The sequence below is a fragment of the Ursus arctos genome, unplaced genomic scaffold, assembly GCF_023065955.2.
Source record: "Ursus arctos isolate Adak ecotype North America unplaced genomic scaffold, UrsArc2.0 scaffold_21, whole genome shotgun sequence".
In the NCBI taxonomy this organism is placed as follows: Eukaryota; Metazoa; Chordata; class Mammalia; order Carnivora; family Ursidae; genus Ursus; species Ursus arctos.
Window position 1 is genome coordinate 3943669 of NW_026622886.1, and position 21563 is coordinate 3965231.

The following is a 21563-nucleotide window of genomic DNA, read 5'->3' on the forward strand; positions in this document are numbered from 1 at the left end:
TGACTACTTTTTATTAAACACTCAGAGCAGGGACTCGGTGCCAGGCGCTGTGAGGCCCTTTACAAGTGTTAACTCATCAAACGCTCGTAACAGCCCAAGGAGGTAAGGACCGTTACTGGCCACAAGCACAGAGAGGGAAAGCGGGGCACGGAGAGGTTAGGGAGGAGCCCAGGGTCACAGAGGCTGTGACTGGGATCTAGGCTGTCGGCTGGCTGCCGTCTGTGTCCTTGGCCTCCACATCGGCTGTTCCTTCAGAGAGGTGGTCTGGTCTGGCAGCTCCAGGAGACCCGCGTGGACTCCAAGGGACAGCCCGATCCTCCCTCCACGCTCCCAGTCCCCCTGACGGTCCCATTTGGGTTGCTGCCCACCACCCACGTCCCCAAAGCTGACAAGCTGAGAGCCATTCCCCCTCCCCCCATTTTAGGCCCTGCCTGCCCCTCACTGCCTCTTGCCTCCTTCCCTTCTCAGGATGAGTGTGTAAGTCATTGTTCAAACAGGGACACTTTCGGGGTGAAAAGGGCCACTGTTCATTACATGTGGGACCACAGGTGGGAACTTGGACGGCACAGCTGACAGGACACACAGCCAGCCTATTTCGACCGCTTTGCAAAGACGCAGAGTACAAGGGTGGCGTTCTCTGCTGGGCTTCTCCCGCGGCCCCGGAGGAACAGGTGCTCCTAGAGTGGTGGGGGCACCCCAACATTCTCTCCCCAATGTGGGGCTTCCCGACCCAGTGTCTGTCCTGCCCTTCCCAATGACGGTGGAGCTACTGGCCAGAAGCCCAGATGGGTCAAAGTGAGGGAGGAGGTCAAAGGCTCCAGAATCAGCAGGCCTGGGGTCTCTGGGACCGCCAGATTCAAGTCCAGATCCCACTCCGACCCCGGACGCTGGGTGGCCCTGAGCAAGACCCTTCTCTAGCCTCGGTCTCCCGTCTGTAAACGGGGGCAGCAGCGCTGGTTCGCAGAGCTGCGGCAAGGAAGAAGCGATAGGGTGAAGGGCATGTCCGTACATCTTGTTGCCCGCCCTCCCTCGGGACCAGGGAGGCAGCAGACGGGGCGTCGAGGGAGAAGAGGGTCTGAGGCCACCGCAAAGAGCCCGGCTCCATCTGGGTTGGTGTTTATTCAGTACAGGCCCAGCGCCCGGCCCTTCCCGAGGGAAGCGGCTGAGATAGGGGTGTCGAATAAATAAAGGCCGCTGAGGTGTGAGTGTGGGCTCGGGGGGGCCGGCCTGGGGCGAGGGGAGGGTGTGCACGGACATCGGCCCCAACCCTGGCTGTCCACCCCCCGCCCCCCCACGCCGCCAGGCTCCAGGTGGGGCCGGTGCTGGTGCCCATGGGCAACAGATCCTGGACTTCCTGCCCCCTCCAACCCCTCCACTCTCTCCTTCCTCAGGCAGTTCCAAGGGCCAAGCTCGCCATCTGGCTAGGGAGGTGGGGAGGGCAGGGGGAGGGGGCCACAGGCCCAGGAACTTCCGTGGGCAAGAGCCCGGGTTCGCGGTGCTAGGACAGAAGAGCAGGAGGCAGGCGCCCTGAGCCCGCAGGCCTTTATACGCCCCACTGTTGGGCGGCGGCCCCACCCCCGCTCCCATGCTCTGTCCTCCCACTCACCCTACCCCCCAGATCCGCACCCCATGGGGGCACTCAGGAGTCACACCAGCTCCCACCCTTGTCCAGGGGCCCGGCAGCCCCTCGCGCATCCCTGGACGGCTCCCCGGCCGCCGTGTCCTCGTCGTCTTCGTCCTCCTCGTCCTCCCCGTCGGTGAACTCGTCCTGGCCGAGGCCGTAGGCCAGCGTGGTGTGGGCCAGGTCCACCTCGATGGGGAAGACGTCGGCGTCGCGCAGCACCGCGTAGCAGTCGTTGTAGTACTTGGACATGGTGGACACGAAGCGCTGCAGCTGGAACACGATGTCCTGGACTGGGGCGGGCAGGCGGCAGACGGGCACCAGTGGAGAAGACCCCCAAGCCTGCTCGGGCCCCCCCCCCACCCCTGGGTGGCCCAGCCGGGTGCACACCCGGGTCTCCCAGCTGCCGGGTTAGGGACGGCAGGAGCCCTGCCAGGTGGGGAGATTGTGGACGGCACCCCACTGCGCCCCCAGGGCCCGGACCAGTCCCACCCCAGCCAGGCCCCAGGAAGTGGGGTGGGAGGCGCTCCTGCGGGGCTTCCCGCCTTGGGTCAGACTCAAAGCTCTGCCAGGGCGGGGCCGTGGGACCCCAGGTAGGTACCTTGCCTCTCGGGGCCGCCGTTTCCCCAGCTCCGAAAGGGGAGACGATGGTGCCCACCCCCCAAGCCCCCGCGCCCACCCACTCCCCTCACCGTGCTTCTGGTCCAGCAGCTCCATCTTCTCCAGCACGTCTTTGCGCATCTGGGAGAAGCGGGCGCGGGCCTCCTGGCGGCAGCGCAGGATCAGCCGATACTCGTAGTTGCCGGTGCTCACGCGGTACAGGGGCTCCCCCAGGGCCTGGCGCAGTGGGGCGCACATGAGGACCCCGGCGGGGGGCGGGGGAGACTGCACTGGGACAGCCGCGGAGGGAAGGCCGCAGAGCCCAGCCCCCAGCCCCCACCCCTGCACCACCAGCACGTGTCGGAGCTGCCGTGGTCCCTCACTCCTGGACACCAGTGGTCGCCAGAAGCGCTCTTGGTGACGAAAACAAAAGACCAAGCCCTTGCACGTTAAATAATGAACATTTAGTGCTTACATGGATCCCAACATCAAAAATATTAAAAAGGTAGAGGATTAAAAATGCCCGCTAGGAGTGGGGAAAGTCAGCTTCTCCCCGCAAGAGCCTCGCCAAGCCGGGGGAGCAAGCCGAGGCCCAGAGGGGCCGGGTGCGGATGGACGGCCCCTCACCCCCAGACACGAGAGCCCAGCCAGGCCCGCGGGCCTCTCCCAGGTTGGCCCGAGCCACCCGGTGCCCCGGCAGCCCCAGGACATTCTCGGGCCTCTGTGTGACAAGCAGGGGAAGGGGTGTATACCCCAAGACTTCCCAGCCCCGGGGCCACCCCCAATCGCCCCCGAGAACTCACGATGCAGCTGTACTCCTCGTCGTCCATCTCCTTCACCTTCAGGCAGTAGGACTGTGGGGGAAGCAAGCCCACGAGGTCAGAGGCGCTGCGCCTCCTGGATGCCCATCCTGATGCCGCACTTCCTTCCATGCCCCACAGGACCCCTGAAGCCCTGCCGGGGGGGGGGGGTGCCAGGCCTCCTGGGCCATGCATGCCCTCAACTAGGATAGGCTGACACCTGTCGGGGAGGGCTGGTACCTCACTCGGACTGGCCCTTGCTTGGGGAGGCCCAGGGCGAGGTGGCAGCACGTGGGAGAGGGCACTCATCTGGGAGGGTGGCAAGGGCCTGAGAAACAGCCCAGCGTTTACCAAACTCAAGCCCAAATGATGCTCTGGGTAAAAAGGAATTCCATGGTCAAAAGAGCGTGGCAAGGCCCTCGAAGATTCATGTTGCACACAGCCTGTCAAAGGCTCTGAGAAGTCCTGCAGCAAAGGAGCCTTGGCTTGCCTGGTGGATAATTTTCCCTCAACTCCTTTGACCCTCAGAATTTTTACTTCAACATAAAACTCAATAATGTCCAGGGACGCCTGGGTGGCTCAGTCAGTTGGGTGTCTGACTTGATTTCAGCTCAGGTGGTGATGTCGGGGTCATGAGGTCAAGCCCAGCATCAGGCTCCATGCTCAGCACAGAGTCTGCTTGAGATTCTCTCCCTCTGCCCCTCTTCCCACCCATGCGCTCTTTCAATCCATCAATCAATCAATCAACCAATCAACCAATCAATAAATGAATAAAACCTTAAAAAAAAAAAACCTCAATAATGTCCCTTGGCACCCACTTTATAACCACCAACCCACTGTAAAAGTGACCAAAAAATCCCAAGGGGTCAAGGGGTCCACAGCAAGCGCTCTGCCTACCCCAGGCTCCCAGAGGCTCCCCCGAGCAGTTGGGGCGGGGTCTAGGCGGCCGCCCAATTGCCCAGTACTTCCCAGGCCCCTGGTCCCACATCCTCAATCAGACACGCCAGAGGATCTGGCCCCGTCCTGCGGGCCATCCCGTGGCCAACTGAGGGGAGAATCTCGAGGTGGCTTCTTTCCCCAGCATGCCGGACTCATCCCACCCCAGGGGCTGGAGGCCACTCACCAGGTACTCGAACTTCACATCCAGGTACTTCTTGATGGTGAGGCGAGTGTCCGGGATGGCTTTGTTGAGGTACGTGTTCAGGTCCGTGAGCATCTGGAAGGGAAGGAGGGGGCGGACGCTCGGTTCCCCGGGGCGGGGGTGAGGCTGGCCAGCCTGACAGAGCAGCACAGATCCAGCAATCCCAGTGGACCCCGGTGTCAGGGCCAAAGGGCACTCTCAATCTGGCCACTCGAGGCTGAGAAGACAGGCTGGGCCCAGGGCTGCAGGTGCAGCCAGGGCCCGAATCCCACCTGCAGGTCAGCGCTGAGCCAGGTCAGGGAGGCAGAGTGACTGACCCACGATCGGCCGTGTGGGTGACCAAGCCAGAGCCAACACCCACGTGTTCTTTTTTTTTTTTTTTGAAGATTGTATTTATTTATTCGACAGAGATAGAGACAGCCAGTGAGAGAAGGAACACAAGCAGGGAGAGTGGGAGAGGAAGAAGCAGGCTCATAGCAGAGGAGCCTGATGTGGGGCTCAATCCCATAACGCCGGGATCACGCCCTGAGCCGAAGGCAGACGCTTAACCGCTGTGCCACCCAGGCGCCCCCTCAACACCCACGTGTTCTGCCTCCAGTCCAGGCCCCTTCTGCGTGCCACTGCCCCCTCTCTACCCTCGCATGCTCACACACACACCCACACCCCCCCCACACACACACACAAGCCCCACACCACCTACCGGCTTGATGGTTTTCAGCAGCCGGATACCGAACTTCTCAATGCTGCGGTGGGCGTCGGCGAACTTCACGAAAGCCTCACTTGCAGCTGGCTGGGGCTCCCGCACCCCGATGACGGAGAACACGTCCCCAAAGGCTGCAGGACAAGTCTGCCCTGAAGGCAAGGCTGTCCCTACTGGACCTCTTCGTGGGGAAGGCAGGGGGCATGGCAGGCTGAAGGCCAAGGTCTGTATGACGTCTATGTCCCAAGGGAGCTGGGTCTACACCCAAGAGAGTAGCCCTCATTCCTCAGAGTGACCGGACCACGTGGGAAGAAGGCTCGGTCAAGGCTGCAGAGGCTACCGTTGCCTGACAGCAGAGCACTGGTCTGGGAATCTGGATGCCGGGGTCTAAGGCCAGTTCTGCCTAAAGCAGCTGGGTGACCACTTCCTCCGCCTGGGCTTCATTTTCCCAACTGTAAAATGGGGTTAACAGTAGCTGCCTGCCCAGCTAGCAGACTTGGAGGAAATGAGGGCACAGAGAAGGCTCCATACCTCGTAAGGGGCAGTAGAGCAGGCCTGGGCCCCACAGAAGACCAGCTGGCCCAGATGTTCCCCACCGGCCCCCCTTATTGCTACCTCCCGGCATCTAGACAAGGCCCAGGCCGAACCTGGGTGACGTGGGACGCTGTGGTGTCTGCCTGAGCGCGGCTGTGGGGAAGGCCCCGGGGAGGCATCGGCCACACCCGCACTGTATGGGGAAGTGCTGAGCTCAGAGGGGAGCGAGGGCCTCGCAGGGCCCCACAGCAGGGTGGGGGCGCTTACCCCGGTGCGTCTGCGACAGCTCATAAAAGGCCCGCAGGAGGTTCTTGGTGTGCTCTGTCATTCCTGTGGGACAGACCCGACCGAAGGCGGATGGGCGCACATGGTGAGACCACAGTGGCCCCCAGGGTGCGGCCTCCAGCCCCCACCCCGAGCCCCTCACTGTTCCTGAGCTCGCTGGCTTTGCCCACAGCCCCACGAGGGCCCAGGCTTGAAGGCTTAGCGCCCCGAACAGCACCACCCAAGAGCCCCCGTCCGACAGGACAGCCAGGGCTCCGCGAGGGCAGACGGCGAACAAGGCCGCCCGTGGGCTACCTCCCTGGGAGACAGGGGACATAGTCAGGTTCGGAGAGACCCCTGCCGCGTTCATGTGTGCCGTTGCTGGAATGTTCAGGGATATGTACTAGTTTCATGACCAGAAAAAGTATGTATTGGGGCGCCTGGGTGGCTCAGTCAGTTGGGTGTCTGCCTTCGGCTCGGGTCATGACCCCAGAGTCCTGGGATCAAACCCGGCATTGGGCTCCTTGCTCGGCAGGGAACCGGCTTCTCCCTCTGCTGCTCCCCCTGCTTGTGTGCTCTCTCACTAGCTCTCTCTCTGTGTCAAATAAATGAATAAAATCTTTAAAAGAAAAAAAAAGGAAAGAAAAGAAAAGAAAAAGTATCTTAAGAGGCTTTTTTCTTAAGAATTCCTAACGGCCGCAGTCCTAGAATTTCACAGGCCAGCACTCCTGCCCCTGCCGCCACCAGCTCAGGGCCGGGCTGTGAAGATGTCCGGGGGCCGGGGGGGGGGGGCAGAGCCGGTGCCGGGTGGGCCTGCTCGAAGCCACAGCGCGGGCCTGCTCACCTTTATACAGCTCGGCGGTCCGCTCCAGCTCCTCCAGCCTCTTCACGAGCCCGTCTGTGCGGGTCAGAGAGAAGGGGAGGCCAGTGAGTCTCCACAAGCACGGGGTGGCCCAAGCCAGGCTTGGGAGGAGAGAGGCAGCCCCCAGAAGAGAACCAGGACCGGCACAGAACGGGGTCCCAGGGAGGGGGAGCTGGCACCTCGGCCGGGCTCGCAAGTGTTGTTAGCAGCCCGGGCCACCCAAACCACAGGCAAGCCGGGGACAGGCGGGGCGGCCCTCAGGCCCCTCATGAGCTAAGTCCCCACCCCAGCAGGCCAGGGCACATCAGAGGGACAGAAAGGTGATGATCATTTAGGTACTGCCAAAAGTCACCAATGAGGCCCCGCCTGTGGGTGGCTCCCGATGGCCAGCCAAAAGCAGGCCCTGTCCTAGCAGTCAAGGCCCTTGTCCGTCTGACACAAACCCTGGCGACAGCCAAGGAGGAAGGCAGTCGGAGCTAAGCTGGAGAGGAGTCATTTTGACGAGGCCGGGGCAGGTGTGGCACTGCGCCCAGCGCACGAGAAGCAAGCGTGCTCTCAGGAGGGAGAACCGTGGGGGAGGGAGGGCCTGTTCAGAAAGAGCCCCGAGGAAGAGCTCGCCTGGACCGGGCCTTGGCGATCACCCTCATTCGCTTCACGGAGGTTTCTCTAGCACCTTCTGGGTGCCACGCCCCACATCAGGCCCACAGAATGACCTTGGTGAACGAGCCCCAGGTCATGCCCTCGAGGCTCACGGTCCAGTAGAGGAGACAGTGGCCAGGCGACGACTGGGGCTTGTCAAGGGAGAGGCGGGGGCAGCTGCCTCCCCTCAAGGGCTCAAGATGGGAGCAAGTGGACTGCCGGGGCTGGGGCCGGCATTTCGGATCAGGGAGGGAGGGTCCCTCCAGCAGTGAGGGGATGAGGGGCCTCCCACCTCCCCACCAGGAGCACCGGCGGCCACGGCAGTGTGGCTTCCTCACATGGCGGCCCCTTAGGGCCGGGCCTGGCCTCGCTGAGCTCGGCTGCTGTGAGCCAGGACCCACCGTCACGGGCAGGGGCCACTTCCCTTGTTGTCTGCATAAGCCGAGGGATAACCTGCCCACAGGCACACAGCCAGACACTATTCAAGCCGGGGTGCCCTCTGCCCCTTGCCCCTGTGTTGACCTGGGCCAGGGTTTTCTGAGTGGGAAGCGGGGAGGGGAGTCGAAGCAGGGCCTGGGCGAGGCGGCTGGGTGTCAGGCGGCCATGTGGACTCTGGGGGGCGGGAGGGAGCGGGGCGGAGGTCTTCAGGGGCTTGGCCCCTGGCTGGCCCCCAGGCGCTGGCTCCCCAGAGCCCTGGCCCCTCGCCAGCCTGGCAGGAAAGGAGCCACGTAAGCGCGGCGCTGTTGTTTTTAGCTGGGTCATGGGACATCATGACAGCTTCAATTTTAGAAACCCTATTTAAGGCTGGGGAAATTGCAAGGTTTGGGGGGAAAAACACAACAACCCGTTCTAATTTCATCTCGACGCATGGTAACTACAGTAACAGGGATTTATAGACACCAAGAAGCTGAAAATAGCAGCCGCCACTTCTGTACACCACTCGGAGCGGGCGCGGACCCCGCCCCCACGTCCCAGCCAATGAAGCCCGGTGTGCCCAGCGGAGCCCACGTATCTGTCGGCATTTAAATCTAGCCCCCACACACGCACGGCAGAACCGCTATTTATAAACTCGGGCTGGGGACGGTGGCAGCAGGACCAAGTGTTTTACTGGCCACACACATGCGTGGGTGTGAATGCGCGTGTCCGTGGCTTTCCTCCAGCCCCCACCTCCCATCCCAGCTAGGAACCTCCGCGACAAGGGCAGCAGCGCCACCTCCTGGAAAAAGGCAGGGGCGTGGGGGGGGTGCAGTGCAGGAGCAGGGAGCTGGGGCTGCGCTTCAGAAGAGGGCACGTGGTGGCTGCCGCTGGCTGGCTGGCTGGCTGGGTGACGGCAGCTGGGGACAGTGGGGAAGGCACCAGCACACGGAGCTGGGAGGAGGCCCCACCGCGCTGGGCATCTGTCTCATCTGTGCCCTGGGCCTGGGGGACGCGGGCTGCAGGATGCCTCGGCTGCCTGCTGTGGACGCTCTCCGGGAGGCAGAGAAGCCTCTGGGGATGCAGACGGGACCACCGGCCCCACGGGCAGCCGTGGTGCCCCGCAACCTGGAAGCCTGGGCCCGCGACCTCGTCCCTGGGGCGGCTGGGCAGGAAGAGAGGACTCACCATTGCACAGGATGGCCCGGCTCAGGCCCAGGGCGTCTGCGGTCCCCGAACTCATGTTCTCTACCAGCCGATGCTTTACTTTCTTCAACACTGGGACCAGGCAAGAAAGGGTCTCAGTGGCGGGGAGCGTGCAGCTGGGTCGTCAGGCCAGCCCTGCCCAGCTCATCTCCTCACGGCCAGTGACAGCAGGGGCTGAGGGGGCTGCACTGAGCTCTGGTGCAGGGGCGCCTGTGGGGTGGGAAGAGCCCCAGTGGGGTCGTGCCGGGCCCCCTGCCCTATTCGCACTCTGTGAGGGCGGCGCTGGGAGCTGGAAGGAGGCGAATGTGTAAAGGGCCAACAGGCAAACCGGGGAGAGCCTCTTCTCCCTTCCGCATCTGGGAGTGGAGGTGCCATCAGTGACAAGTGACCTCAGACCCCTGACTCAGGTACTGTATACACGGTCGCATACGGAGTCCTGGAAGGGGACCGGGATGGGACCGAAGGGGTTTATACGGAACACCTCCAGGACAGGCTTGATCTCTCCCTAGAAACCAGGCGGCGGCTGTGGCCCTAGCCTGGAGGAAAGTGTGCAGGGCTCCAGAGCCCAGATATCTGGTGTGCATCACCCAGGGGACACAGAACCCTCTCTCGGCCTCAGGCCTTGACCTGGAATGAGGTGGCTGGTCCAGAGGCCCTCAAAGCGGCAACGTCCAGCTCTGGAGTCTGAAGCTTCTATGGAACCAAAGCCCAGCCCCCCTAGCAGGAGGCAACCTGTCCTGGGGAATGCGGTGGGAGGAAGGGCTGGCCCGTGACCCACCATCCAAGGCCTGACATCCAGCTCAGACCTCAAGCCTTCCTGGGAGTAGGCGGGCGGAAGAGGAGGCCAGGGCCACGTAGAGGCGTGCGGGTGGCATGAGGCACCGCGCCTCACTGCAGGCTGTCCTCCCTTTTGGAAGGGTGAGGGGCTGGCCTATTAGGGACAACCCTAGGGCAGCGAGGTCCCAGAGGAGGGGGCCCTGGGAGAGGACTGCAACATGGGGCAGAGCGAAATCAGGGTTGGATTTCTCGGGAGCAGCTGCAGGAGAGCACCCCAGGTGCTCCCAGGCCCTTTGCATTGGCTTGGTCAAAAACCATGTGACTCGGTCATAAAGATGCAGAACAGGGGTCAAGGGCCTGCGGGGCCCAGCTTACCGATGTCCAGGGACATGCCCTGCTTGGGGTCCGCCTGCAGCTTGTTGTAGTGAATGGTCACCTCCCCCTGGAAAAGCAGGAGAGGCAGAGCTGAGAGGGAGTCTCCTGGGTCCCCAGCCCCTTCCCTGGGCAAGCCCGTCTGCCCCGAAATCTGTGGTCACCAGGGAATCCTGAGCCCTGGGAAGGGCCCAGACCCACCATGAATTCTGCCACGCTGGGCCAAGGGCTGTGACTGAGTCCTGCCTTATCACTGCTTTGTTCCCAGGCCCCTCCTTGTCCCACTATGCGCCAGGCCCTGGGGAACCAGCAGGGACAAGGGCAGACACGGTCCCCGCTGTCACAGAGCTCAGAGCCCGGCGGTCTCGGATGTCCCATGCTCCAGCGAGATCGGAGCCCCGCCCTCCCCACCCCACGCCGCGCTCCAAGCCTTCGCTACGCCATCTGCCCCACGGGGAATATGTGCCACGTTCTGAATCACCGGAGGCTCAGCGGCCCCTCCGCTCACCCAGCGGACGCGTCTGGGCACTTGCTCTGTGCCTGGTGCCGGGGTGCCAAGGAGAAGGTGCGGGGCAGCCCCAGCCCCCAGGGCCCAAGCCAGCAGGGAGGCTGACGCAGATCTACAAGAGACGTGCTGGCTTCTCCTGAGAAGCCTTCCCAGCCAGGGGAGGCCACCACGGTCACTCTCAACCAAGCCATCCTAAGACCCCTGAACTTGGGACAGAATCCATTCAACTACAAAACGGGATTTCAAAAAGGAGTCCTGAAGGGAAACCAAAAGGACCTGATGCCATCAGAGTCAGGGGCACAGGCAAAAGGGGGAGTGCGTTGCAGGGACGGTGACAGACAGCAGCTGAGGGCAGCGGGACTCAGACCTGGGTGCTGGTCCAGCTGTGGGACCAAAGCAAATCCCTTCCTCCCTGTGGGCACCGGTCAACGGGGACCGCAGTCCCTGCCCGCAGCCAGACACGGGAGCCGGGGAGCCGGGAGATCCCCGTGTTAGTGTCAAGGCTGCACACACACGGAGAGAGCACTCGTCCTCGTGGGCAACCTGGGGCGCCGGCGTGAGACAGGCCTCAGAGGACGGGGGTTGTGAGGAGTACAGATGTGAAGGCTGAGGAAGGGGTCACAGGGGGCACACGCCGCCCCGGTCTGTACCAGGATGACACACGGTCCGCCTGCTTCCCGCGAGAGCTCCTCTCCCCGCAGGCCGCGCCGGGACAGGAATGTCCAGGCCAGATGGGGTGCAGCAGGAGAAGGCACGGGAGAGGGTGGAGAAGCACCCAGCCCCAGGCTAAGGCAAGAGGGACAGGCAGGGACGTTGGTGCCAGGTCCCTAAGACACGGAGGGTGGACGGGGGTGAGGAAAGGTCTGGAAGGATGGGTGAGGGAGCTACGACACTCGGCCAAGCTCAATTTACAGTTGGGACCCTTGACTCTAAGACTTTGAAGTCATCCAATGGCTGCACGTCCTTTGCTGTTCTGGTTTCCCAAGAGTCAGTCAGTAGCAGCAAAATCTCTAAGAAATTGCAAAAGGGCCACCCGCTTGCTTCGGTGAGTGGTCAGGAGGCTGCCTGCCGTTGGTGGGGAGGGGATATGTGGGGCAAGGCCTCAGCCCGTAGCAGCTGGGGCGGGGCGTAGGCACCAGGGGACCGGCCGTGTGCGACTGCGGTCTGCAGAACAGAAGACCAGCAGCTGGACTGCGAGCTGCCCCAGAGCCCAGAAGTTTCCCTGGGGGTCGGGGAGCCCAGGAGGACCCACTGAACTGAAACTCCTATGGGGATAAGGAAGTGGGGGGCTCATGTTTGCCTCCTACCCCTCCCAGGCCCAGCCCGGCTCAACGGACATTTACTGGGTGTCTACGGACCCAGGCATGTTCACCTTGGGCGTCTAGCTTCAGCTCCAGCCCTGCGTGGGGACACACTGGCTCGCCCTGAGGCATGGTTCCTAGTCCGACAGCAGCCCTGGGAGCTGAAGGACAGGGGACCGGAAGGTGCCCACTCTCCCACCGAGGCATTGCAAGTCCTGGAGCGCGAGCGGTATTTGTTGACCAGATGTGGGCAACACCGAGGGAGGCTGGAGTGTGGCCCCGACCCTGGTGTACGGAGGGGGCCACGGACAGAGGGCCCGTCCCCTTCCGGGCCTGCCGGGGCCTCTGGCAGGCTGGGTGTCATCGAAGCGGCTTGGCTGCCGGTGTCCCCCCGTCAACCCTCCCCCCCAGCAGCCTTACCTTCACCTCCTGAATCATCTTTGCCACCTCCACCTTAGTTTTGCCTTTGATTGACCTGCCATTGACACCGGTGATCTCATCGCCAGCTGCCACCGTGCCGTCCAGAGCCGCTGGGGTGTTGTCAAACACCTGTGGGTGCAAGGGAGGGCGGGGTGGACACAGTCACGCCCTGCACCCCAACTAAGGCCTGGCTCGGCCCAGATCGCCATACCCGGCGGAGTGTGTGCTCCCCCAAACTCCGTTCTTTAATAGGTTCTCCCCACGAGGCTGCTCTGGGCTGACTCGAAGCCCCGAAGCCCCTCCGGTCAGTTCCTGCGCCTCATCTCAGTCCCCAAAGAGCAGGGGCTCTGCCGCGCATGTGAGCCCCTCCTCCCCGGGTGGCCCCTTCAGCGGGGTCCGCACGCATTGTGGCGCGAGGCTGGGTGGGCCTGTCCAAGCACAGACCGGCGAGTGCGGCTCAGGCGAGGGGGAGGTAGGCTGCGCACGCACGTGCAGCGATGGGCGAGAGTACAAAAGCCATAGCCGGACAGCGGCCGCGAGGACAGACACCCAATTATTAGCAGTGTCGTCTGGTACTGTCTTTCCTCTACTTTATCTTCAGTTGCTAAATTTTCTACACAAAGCGTGTAGAAAGAACACTTGATAATGCTTCACATACGTAATATTATAAGGAAAAAAGGAAAAACATGAGATGAGAGTATCTTTCCACTACCTTCCAGAATCACACTAAAAACACAATTATTATTTTTTAGGGATTTATTTATTTTGAGAGAGGGAGAGCACGAGCAAGGGGAGGGGTGGGGGGAGAGGGAGAGAATCTCAGCAGACACTTTGCTCAGTCCTGATGCAGGGCTCGATCCCAGGACCCCAAGATCACAACCTGAGCCAAAATCAGGAGTTGGACACTCAACTGCCTGAGCCACCCAGGCGCCCCAATATTTTTTTTAAATGGTAAAGACGACAATGAGAGGGTCTACCTGTCCTTGGAAGACGGACAGCGGGAATCCAAGGGCCTATGGAGGGGCTTTAGGAAGAGAGATGTAATCTTTGCTGGAAATTGCCAGTGGGTTGGGAAGTGGACCTCTGGAAACAGCCACAGGTGGGCGAAGGCAAGCTGTAGAAAGTAGGGAAAGGGGGCGCCTGGGTGGCTCAGTCGTTAAGCGTCTGCCTTTGGCTCAGGGCATGATCCCGACGTTCTGGGATTGAGCCCCGCATCAGGCTCCTCTGCTGGGAGCCTGCTTCTTCCTCTCCCACTTCCCCTGCCTGTGTTCCCTCTCTCGCTGGCTGTCTCTCTCTCTGTCAAATAAATAAATAAAATCTTAAAAAAAAAAAAGAAAATAGGGAAAGGACTCCACTCTGGTCCCCTCCCCATCCACACAGCCATCGATCACCACCCCTTCTCTGTGGAAGATGGAGGTGGTTTCCCCAGAAAAGCTCCTGACTCAGGCCCGGGGACCAAGGAAGGCAAGACAGAGGCAGGGGACTGGGGAGATTTGGCTTTAGCGAGTCCCAAAGCCCCCTAGCCCCAGTGGGGGCCCAGAATGCCAGCAGCCAGGCTTACTGTCCTTCCTCATGGACATGAGGCCGCTGCCCTGAACGGCTCCACACAAAAGGCCCGTCTATGCAGACACTGGGAGATCCCCCCATGGCTCGCCTGATGCCTGAGCACCCCACAGGGAAGCGCCCCCAGACACGGCCCGCACACAGATCTTCAAACACTGTAGGACATGGCTGTGACGGTTCACTCGTCATGTAAAGAAAGGAGAGGATTACTGGGCACTTGAGAAAAGTGTCCCATATGAAAAACACTTAAAGAGGAAACAAGAACCACAAAAAAACAGAAACAAAGCAGGGGCGATTCAAAAACAAAAAGAAAACCATAATTCACATCTTCAAGGTGATTAGAAAAAGAACAGGATGACATAAAAGGATTGATTCAAAAACTGGGGGGCGCCTGGGTGGCTCAATCCATTACGTATCTGCCTTGGGCTCAGGTCATGATCTCAGGGTCCTGGGAGTCTGCTTCTCCCTCTCCCTCGGCCCCTCCCCCTCCCCTGCTCACGCTCGCTTGTGCTCTGTCTCAAATAAACAGATAAAATCTTAAAAAAAAAACAAACAGGCAAGATCTCTTAGAAATACAAATTATAACTGAAATATGCAATGTCAAAGAAGAATGCAACCAAGCTGACGAAAGTGAAAAAGACTTGGACAATCAGAAAAAAAGAGAAAGAAAAATATTAGATCATTTCGGGAAGCCCAGCACTAACCAACAGGAGTCCCGCAAGAGGGAACAGAAACCAGAGAGCAAGATCCCATCAAAGAGCTAACACTAGAAGCTTCCAGGGTGGAGAAAGACAGGAGGTTTCCCGAGGGACGCGCCCTCTGAGATTCCAACACAACAGATGGACCAAGACCTGTGCCAAGAGCCGATGTCACGACCTTTCAGAACGCCCGGGACCCAAGGAAATTCCCAAGAGTCTTGAGAGATCAAGGATAAAACACATTCCAGACAAAGGGTCACAAAGAGGAAGAGCACCGTCAGACGTAACGACAATGCCGACGGCACCAGATACTGAAAGGATGCCATCGAATTTCTCGGCGAAAATCATTTGCAAACTTGGCTTTTTTCTTTTTTTTTTTTTTGGACAGTCATTCTTCCTCTGCCCAAGTGTCACTGGAAGGACTAGGAGGATAACAACAAAGACAGGCTAATGGCATTTTCAGAGACACATGCTCTCAAGAACCGTAGCTCCCGAGCAGCCTCTCGGAGAGCTGCAGGAGACGCCCCACCTCGGCGAGTAAGTCGGCCGAGAGCGGGGGCTCCAGGCCTGTGCGGCGAAGGCAACCGCCCGCAAAACTAAAAAGCAGCCGACGGAATGGGAGAAGGTATTTGCGAAGGACATATCCGATAAAGGGCTGGTACCCAAGATCTGTAAAGAGCTTACCAAACTCAACACCCAAAACCCAAATAATCCAATTAAAAAATGGGCAGAAGACATGAACAGACATTTCTCCAAAGAAGACATCCAGAGGGCCGAGACACGCGAAAAGGTGCTCCGTGTCACTCCGCATCCGGGAAACGCAAATCAAAACCACAGTGGGAGATGACCTCGGACCTGTCAGAACGGCCAAAATCAACAACACGGGAAACACCAAGTGTTGGCAGGGATGTGGAGAAAAAGGACCCTTTTTGCACTGTTGGTGGGAATGCAAACTGGGGCAGCCACTCTGGAAAACAGGATGGAGGTGCAAAAAGTTAAAACTAGAGCTACGCTGAGGTCCAGCGATCGCACTCCTGGGTGTTCAGAATACAAAGAATACGAAATTGTTCATTCAAAGGGGTACGTGCGCCTCTGCGCTTACAGCAGTGTTATTTCCAGCAGCCAGAATACGCAAGCGGCTCGGGTGCCCTTCGACTGACGAATGGGTAAAGATGTGGGTATATATACAATGGACTATTATTCAACCATAAAGGAGAACGAAATCTTTGCCATTTGCAAAGACATGGATGGATCTAGAGAGTAGAATGCTGAGTAAAATAAGTCTGTCACACAGAGACAAAGCCCAAATGATCTCACTCCTATGTGGAGTTTAAGAAACAAACGAATGAGCAAAGGGAAAAAAGAGAGGGAGACAAAGCAAGAAACAGACTCTTAACTACAGACAACAGGGGCGCCTGGGGGGCTCAGCTGAGCGTCTGACTCTTGATTTCAGCTCAGGTCATGATCCGAGGGTTGTGAGATCGAGCCCCGAGTCGGGCTCCCCCATCAGCAGGCAGTCAGCTGGAGGGTCTCGCTCTACCTCTGCCCCTCCCCGCTCACTCTCTAATAAATACATCTTAAAAAACAAACAAACAAACAAACAAACAAATAAAACTATAGAGAACAAACTGTGGGTCATCAGAGGGGAGGTGGGGGGGGACAGGTGCTGGGGACTAAGGTGGGCACTTGTGACGAGCACTGGGGACGGGTGGAGGTGCTGAATCACTATGTTGGACACCTGACACTGATGTCACACTGTATGCTAACGGACTGGAATCAAAAGAAAAGCCTCAAAAAAAAAAAAAAAAAAAGAAAGAAAGAAAAAAAAAAAGAAGGAGGAAAGAGAGAGGGCTCCGGAAGTGGGGGCGTCCCACAGAGGAGAGGGAAGGGGGGTCTCGGTGAGGACAGACGACAGCGTGGGGGCCAACAGGAGGATGTGGCAAATGGCTGCCTGAGGAAAGGTACAAGAAGAACACAAATGGAAGAACCCCAGGAAACGGCGCGGAAAAAGAGGCAAAGATTGAGTTAAGAAAAGAGACAGAGGGGCGCCTGGGGGGCGCAGCGGTTAGCGTCTGCCTTCAGCTCAGGGCGTGATCCCGGCGTTCTGGGATCGAGCCCCACATCGGGCTCCTCGGCTATGAGCCTGCTTCTTCCTCTCCCACTCCCCCTGCTTGTGTTCCCTCTCTCGCTGCTGTCTCTCTCTCTGTTGAATGAATGAATGAATGAATGAATGAATAAATAAAAAAGAAAAGAGACAGAGGGTCCTCCAAAAGTACGTGTCGCAGGCCCCGCGTGGGCCGTCCCGCTCCCAGGAGCACACTCCCTGGCCACGGAGCGCCGTCCGCCCAGGGAGCACACGCGCGAGCTCCCAGCAGCAGCAGTCGCAGCAGCCACGACGGGCAAACAACCCGGGTGTCCATCAAACGCGCGGCTGAACACCCTGCGGTACGATCACGAAACGGGATATCCGCCCATCGGAAGAATGACTGAAACACGCCACCGCTTGAATGAAATTCCAGAACATTGTGCTCAGTGAAAGAAGCCAGACGCCGAAAGTGACATGTTAGATTCTTTTTGTATTAAAATAGCCAAAAAAAACCCCCACCCCAACCTATATAATAACCAGATTACCCACCAATTTGAAATAACCAGCATGGACACGAGTTGCAGAGCCAGGGGAGGGGAGGGGGTGGCGAGTGAGTACTTAAAGGGCACGGGCTGTTCTTCGGCGGGAACGAAAACGTTCTGAAATTACAGAGAGGTGATGGGTGAATTTAGCCAATGCGCCGGACGCCACTGAACTTCAGAACTACTAGTTGTATGTCATGTGACTTTCTGCACAATAATTTGTTTAAAAAGCACGACCACGGACGATCGTGAAGCTCAGGGTCCTCCTCCAACAGCAGCTCGGGAGGACGGGCTCCCCGTGCCCCTCGCTTCCTCATCCCTAGTGCCCACAGCACAGCCTGGCCCACGGCGCTGAGGCCGGCGGCTTAGCCAACATTGCACAATGACCACGCTGGGAGGATGGGGCGAGGGACGGCAGAGTGGCTCTGGGAGAGCACTAACATTCCCATCTACTGGACCGGGCCCAGCTGACAGATACTTACAAGTGACAGATCAAGAAGTAACAGGGTAAGCATCTAAGGGAGAAAAATGGAGGGGCGCGTGGATGGCTCAGTCGGTAGAACACCTGCCTTCGAGCCAGGTCATGATCCCAGGGTCCTGGGATCGAGTCCCGTATGGGGCTCCTGGCTCAGGAGGGAGCCTGCTTCTCCCTCTGCCTGCCATTCCCCCTGCTCATGCTCGCTTTCTCTCTCAAATAAATAAATAAATAAAATCTTTAAGAAAGAAAGAATCAAAGAAAGAAAGGCAGAAAGAAAGAAAAATGGAGGCTCCCAGCTGAAGAAACAGCTGGAAAGGGTAGAAAGCAGCATTGCTGCTGGGATGGGGGTGGGGGAGGGTGGATGGAGGACAGGAGGGAGGTAAGAAGGGGTGGAACAGGGCGCCTGGGTGGCTCAGTAGGTTAAGCATCTGACTCTTGGTTTCAGCTCAGGTCATGACCTCAGGGTCATAAGATCAAGCCCCAGGCCAGGCGCGCTCAGCGGGGAGTCTGCTAGGGATTCTCCCTCTCCCTCTCCCTCTGCCCCTCCCCAGCTCTCCCTCTCTCTCTCTAAAATAAATAAATAAATCTTTAAAAAAAAAAGGGGGTGCAACAGTGAGTGTTATTTGACATAGGCCTTCTAGTACTCTTGTTCATAGCAAGTCAGACAGGCTTTGATTAAAGTATAATTCAATTTTTAAAAACCAAATTCTATTACTTTACAATTGCAGTTTGTTCTAAGCAAACCTGATCCCCAATGGGTGAGGAGGGGTAGGGGGCAGGGGCCAAGCAGGCACAAAGCAAGGGGGCCGGCCTGGGCGAGGCCTCCCTAACACCTCTTGGGTCAGAGGAGGCAGACTGCTTGTAAAGGCAGCACCCAGAGCGGGCCAGGCCACATCCCGGGAATCTCTGCCTTCAAGGCCCAGAAGCGACTCTTTTGCAAGAGTCTCAGAGAGACAGCAGCTTCCCATCGGCCACCGGCGGCTACCGAGCTGGGAAAGTTGGAAGAGGGTAGAAGCCAGGCCAAGTTTACATCTGAGGTGGCTCGCTCCCTTCCAGGCCTACAGAAAAACCGCCGCAAAGTAAAGAAACCTGTCCCCACTGCTCAGAGTCCAGGCTGAGGAAGTCACCAGGGCCCTTCTTCTACAAGAACCACCCGATTGTTCAGTACCAGCTGGGGAAGGGCACAACTCCCAGGAAAATACCAACATCTCTACTTCGTGTTTATTAAGTGCCAAGCATTGTCTGGGGCATTCTGTTTAATCCTCACAGCGACCAAACCTTTACATCCTCACTTCCCAGGGGAGAAGCTGAGGCCCGGAGAGGTCAGGGGACTCGCTACTGAGCAGGGAGGCTTCCATTTGAACTCAGGCCATTATCACTTCATAGACTTGGAGACTTTCCACGACACTTCACTTGCCCCAGTACCCCAGGCTGACAGTTCTGTGGATTCGACCCTATGCCAGGCATTGCACTCGGTGCTGACCACAGTGAAAAAGCAGACTGAGATCCTGTCCTCACAGTGCAGAGACCTGGAAGCAGCTAGATACAGAATACTGAATGGGCAAACCCATGATTATAGGGGGCTGGAGGGGGGGGCCTGAGAAGGGAAGGCACACATTAACATGATGGAGAACAAGGGTGCACCGCCGGAGGGGGCCGCTCCGGAAGGCCTCTCTGAGGCGGTCAGGCCTCAAGAAGAAAAAGCATCAGCTCTGCAGAGAGGAGAATGGACCTGCCCGAGCAGGGAGGTGGCTCACCCCTTCCGGGACCTCACCCCCACCTCCAAAGCACCCAATACCTGGACGATATAGAGGCAGGGGCAGTACTGGGCCCCTCCTCCAATGCTGATTCCAATCAGGTTCTGGGCGTCCTTCTGCAGGGTCACCTTCCCGGGCACAGTAGGAATTCCGCTAGAAAGAGAAGCGCAGGAGGCTGAATCTCCTGGAAGAAGGATGGCCGGAGGGGACAGCGAAGGGAACAGGCCCTCCAAAACCCGAGAGGTTCCAAACGCTGCTCAGCTTTTTCTTTTCTCACTTGGCCCAAAAAGACAGCATCTTGCACTGGCACGTGCGCAGCTCTTGGGAGTCCTGCAGACGCGGGATCAGATCCCAGCCCTGCCATTTACCATCTACAGGACTTGGGTCAGTCAGTCCCCTCTGTGCTTCTCAGTTCCCTCATCCATACGTGGTGGTATGGACAGAAACGGCTTGCTACTTGATGAAAATTCTTGTAAGAAAGCACACAGAGGGCACTTCACCAACCCAGCCCAGAGCAGCCACTCCATGAACACGGGTCCCCCTTCCCTCTCCTTCATCCTACGTCTGAGACCTGAGTCATATCTGTCCTTGTCATCTTCTCAGCACACGTAAAACATTATGGCCACCATTCTCCAGGAAGCTTTCTCCTGTTAAACTATCCATCACCCATCTCTCAGTTGCTCTGCTCAATTACCTCTCAGTTTTCGTTAAAACCAGCGCCTATCTACGTTCTGTGGTAATATCTGCCTTTATTCACTTATTCATTCAACAAACGTTTGCTAACAACCTACTGACGGCAAGCACCGTACTAAGTGCTGAGGACACCAGCAATGGACTGATGGAGGATTTTAGGAAGGAGACTAACAATTTTTGAAAATCTGTCCCACTAATCGTCTATACTGGGAAGAAAGGTAAGTTTACAATATTCCTATTCACCTTCAAAACCTGGGCCACCTCCTTTGTGAAGCCTTCCTTGAACACCCTAGTCGAGGCACTGCTCCATCTGCTCTCTCCTTGTAGCCAGGCCATTCTCCATGAGTGCCCATGTGGCCCTGACCTATTATCTGCTCATGTGTCCACAGCCCGCTACAGATGGTGAGCTCCTGGAAGGGCAGGGTCCATTTCTGCTACAGTACAAGACCTAATCCCCCCCACCCCCACCCCGTGAGAAGCAAGGGTGTGTAGAACTGAGTACTCTGAGGATCTGGAGGCCCTGGGGCTCGTGCATCCCTGGGACTTGCAGGGAACAAAATACTCACAGTTTATCCTCCTCGATGTCATAATCCAAGTCTGCAAACATGGTTCCGAGAGTTGAGGTGGGCTGGCTAACCGCCCAGCTCGGCAGGGTAATGGGAAACTGGATCAGGGAGAGAAAAGAGCGTAGGGTTTGGGGACGCGAAGTGCCTAGATGTCAACCTCCACCCCGGAGGTCCGGGAGAGCCGGACCCTCCCCCTTCCCTCTGGACGGCGGGGGGAGTCCCCGAGGTTAGGGGGCCGGAAGGTACGGGATTCTTACTAGGTACAGGGGGGAATTCCAGGCCAGGGCGGTAGGCTCAGACCCCAGAGCCCGCCCCCACGGGTCCAGGCCCTTGGGAGCTAGCTCTGTCGCTCACCGGAAGCGTCAGTCCCACAGCCGGGTCCAGGCCAGGCTGGCACCTGAACCCACCTGCCGTTCCACCTGTCGGCGGCCGCGACTGTCGCGTCACTTCCTGTGAGACGTGGAAGTCCCGCCTTCCCCCCCACCCCACCCGGGTGTTTCCCCCAATTCTTGCAGACAACGCTTCCTCCCTGGCTCCCGGTGCTCCCAGAAGCAGAAAGGGGAACAAGTATTGACGGAAGCTCGCCGTTAGCACGAATAAGCGGAAACAGAGGAAAGGTTTGGACAGTCGGACAACGCTCAACCCCGCCCCCTGTCCTGTGGCCGCCGCCATCTTGGTAAGGGCAGGGTTCTTCCCAGCTTCCTCCGCGGGACTCCGGGGACCACGCCGGTCGGGTGGTTGTCGTGGCAACGGAAGCATCCCTGGGCGCGGAGGCTTCCGGCAAGTTCAGGGGAATACAAACCCCTTCACATTTTCTGCACCCCGTCCTAGGGTGCTGCATCTCCTGTACTAGGATGACGGTCTCCGAAGGACCCTTCGAGCCTAATCCCAGTTTTGCGACCAGGAAACTACGCCAGAGAAGGGAAGGGATTTTGTCCGGAGCCACCCACAGTTGCTGTAAGATCTACATCTTGACCCTTTGACTTCTGCCATCTAGTGCAGCGCCCTTTTAGCGCTTGCA

The 21563-nt window shown here is 58.7% G+C and overlaps 1 protein-coding gene across 3 annotated transcripts; it reads right to left on the reverse strand.

Annotated features, from left to right (window-relative positions):
• Nucleotides 1-1525: 1525 nt before the first annotated feature.
• PICK1 (protein interacting with PRKCA 1) lies at nucleotides 1526-21164 on the reverse strand. Of its 3 annotated transcripts, none has more exons than XM_026479655.4 (13): nucleotides 20950-21164; nucleotides 20543-20640; nucleotides 19325-19436; nucleotides 12160-12288; nucleotides 9934-10000; nucleotides 8764-8853; nucleotides 6505-6558; nucleotides 5664-5726; nucleotides 4863-4996; nucleotides 4145-4237; nucleotides 3025-3075; nucleotides 2314-2458; nucleotides 1526-1914 (listed from the first exon to the last, which is right to left on the reverse strand). In XM_026479655.4, the coding sequence occupies exons 2-13, from the start codon at nucleotides 20581-20583 to the stop codon at nucleotides 1640-1642; spliced, it is 1254 nt and encodes a 417-aa protein (XP_026335440.1). In that variant the 5' UTR covers nucleotides 20584-20640; nucleotides 20950-21164; the 3' UTR covers nucleotides 1526-1639. The 3 variants fall into 3 exon arrangements, with proteins under 3 accessions (XP_026335440.1, XP_026335439.1, XP_026335441.1); XM_026479654.4 differs by having other exon boundaries at nucleotides 20897-21004; XM_026479656.4 differs by having other exon boundaries at nucleotides 20800-20977.
• Between the last annotated feature and the right edge of the window lie 399 nt (nucleotides 21165-21563).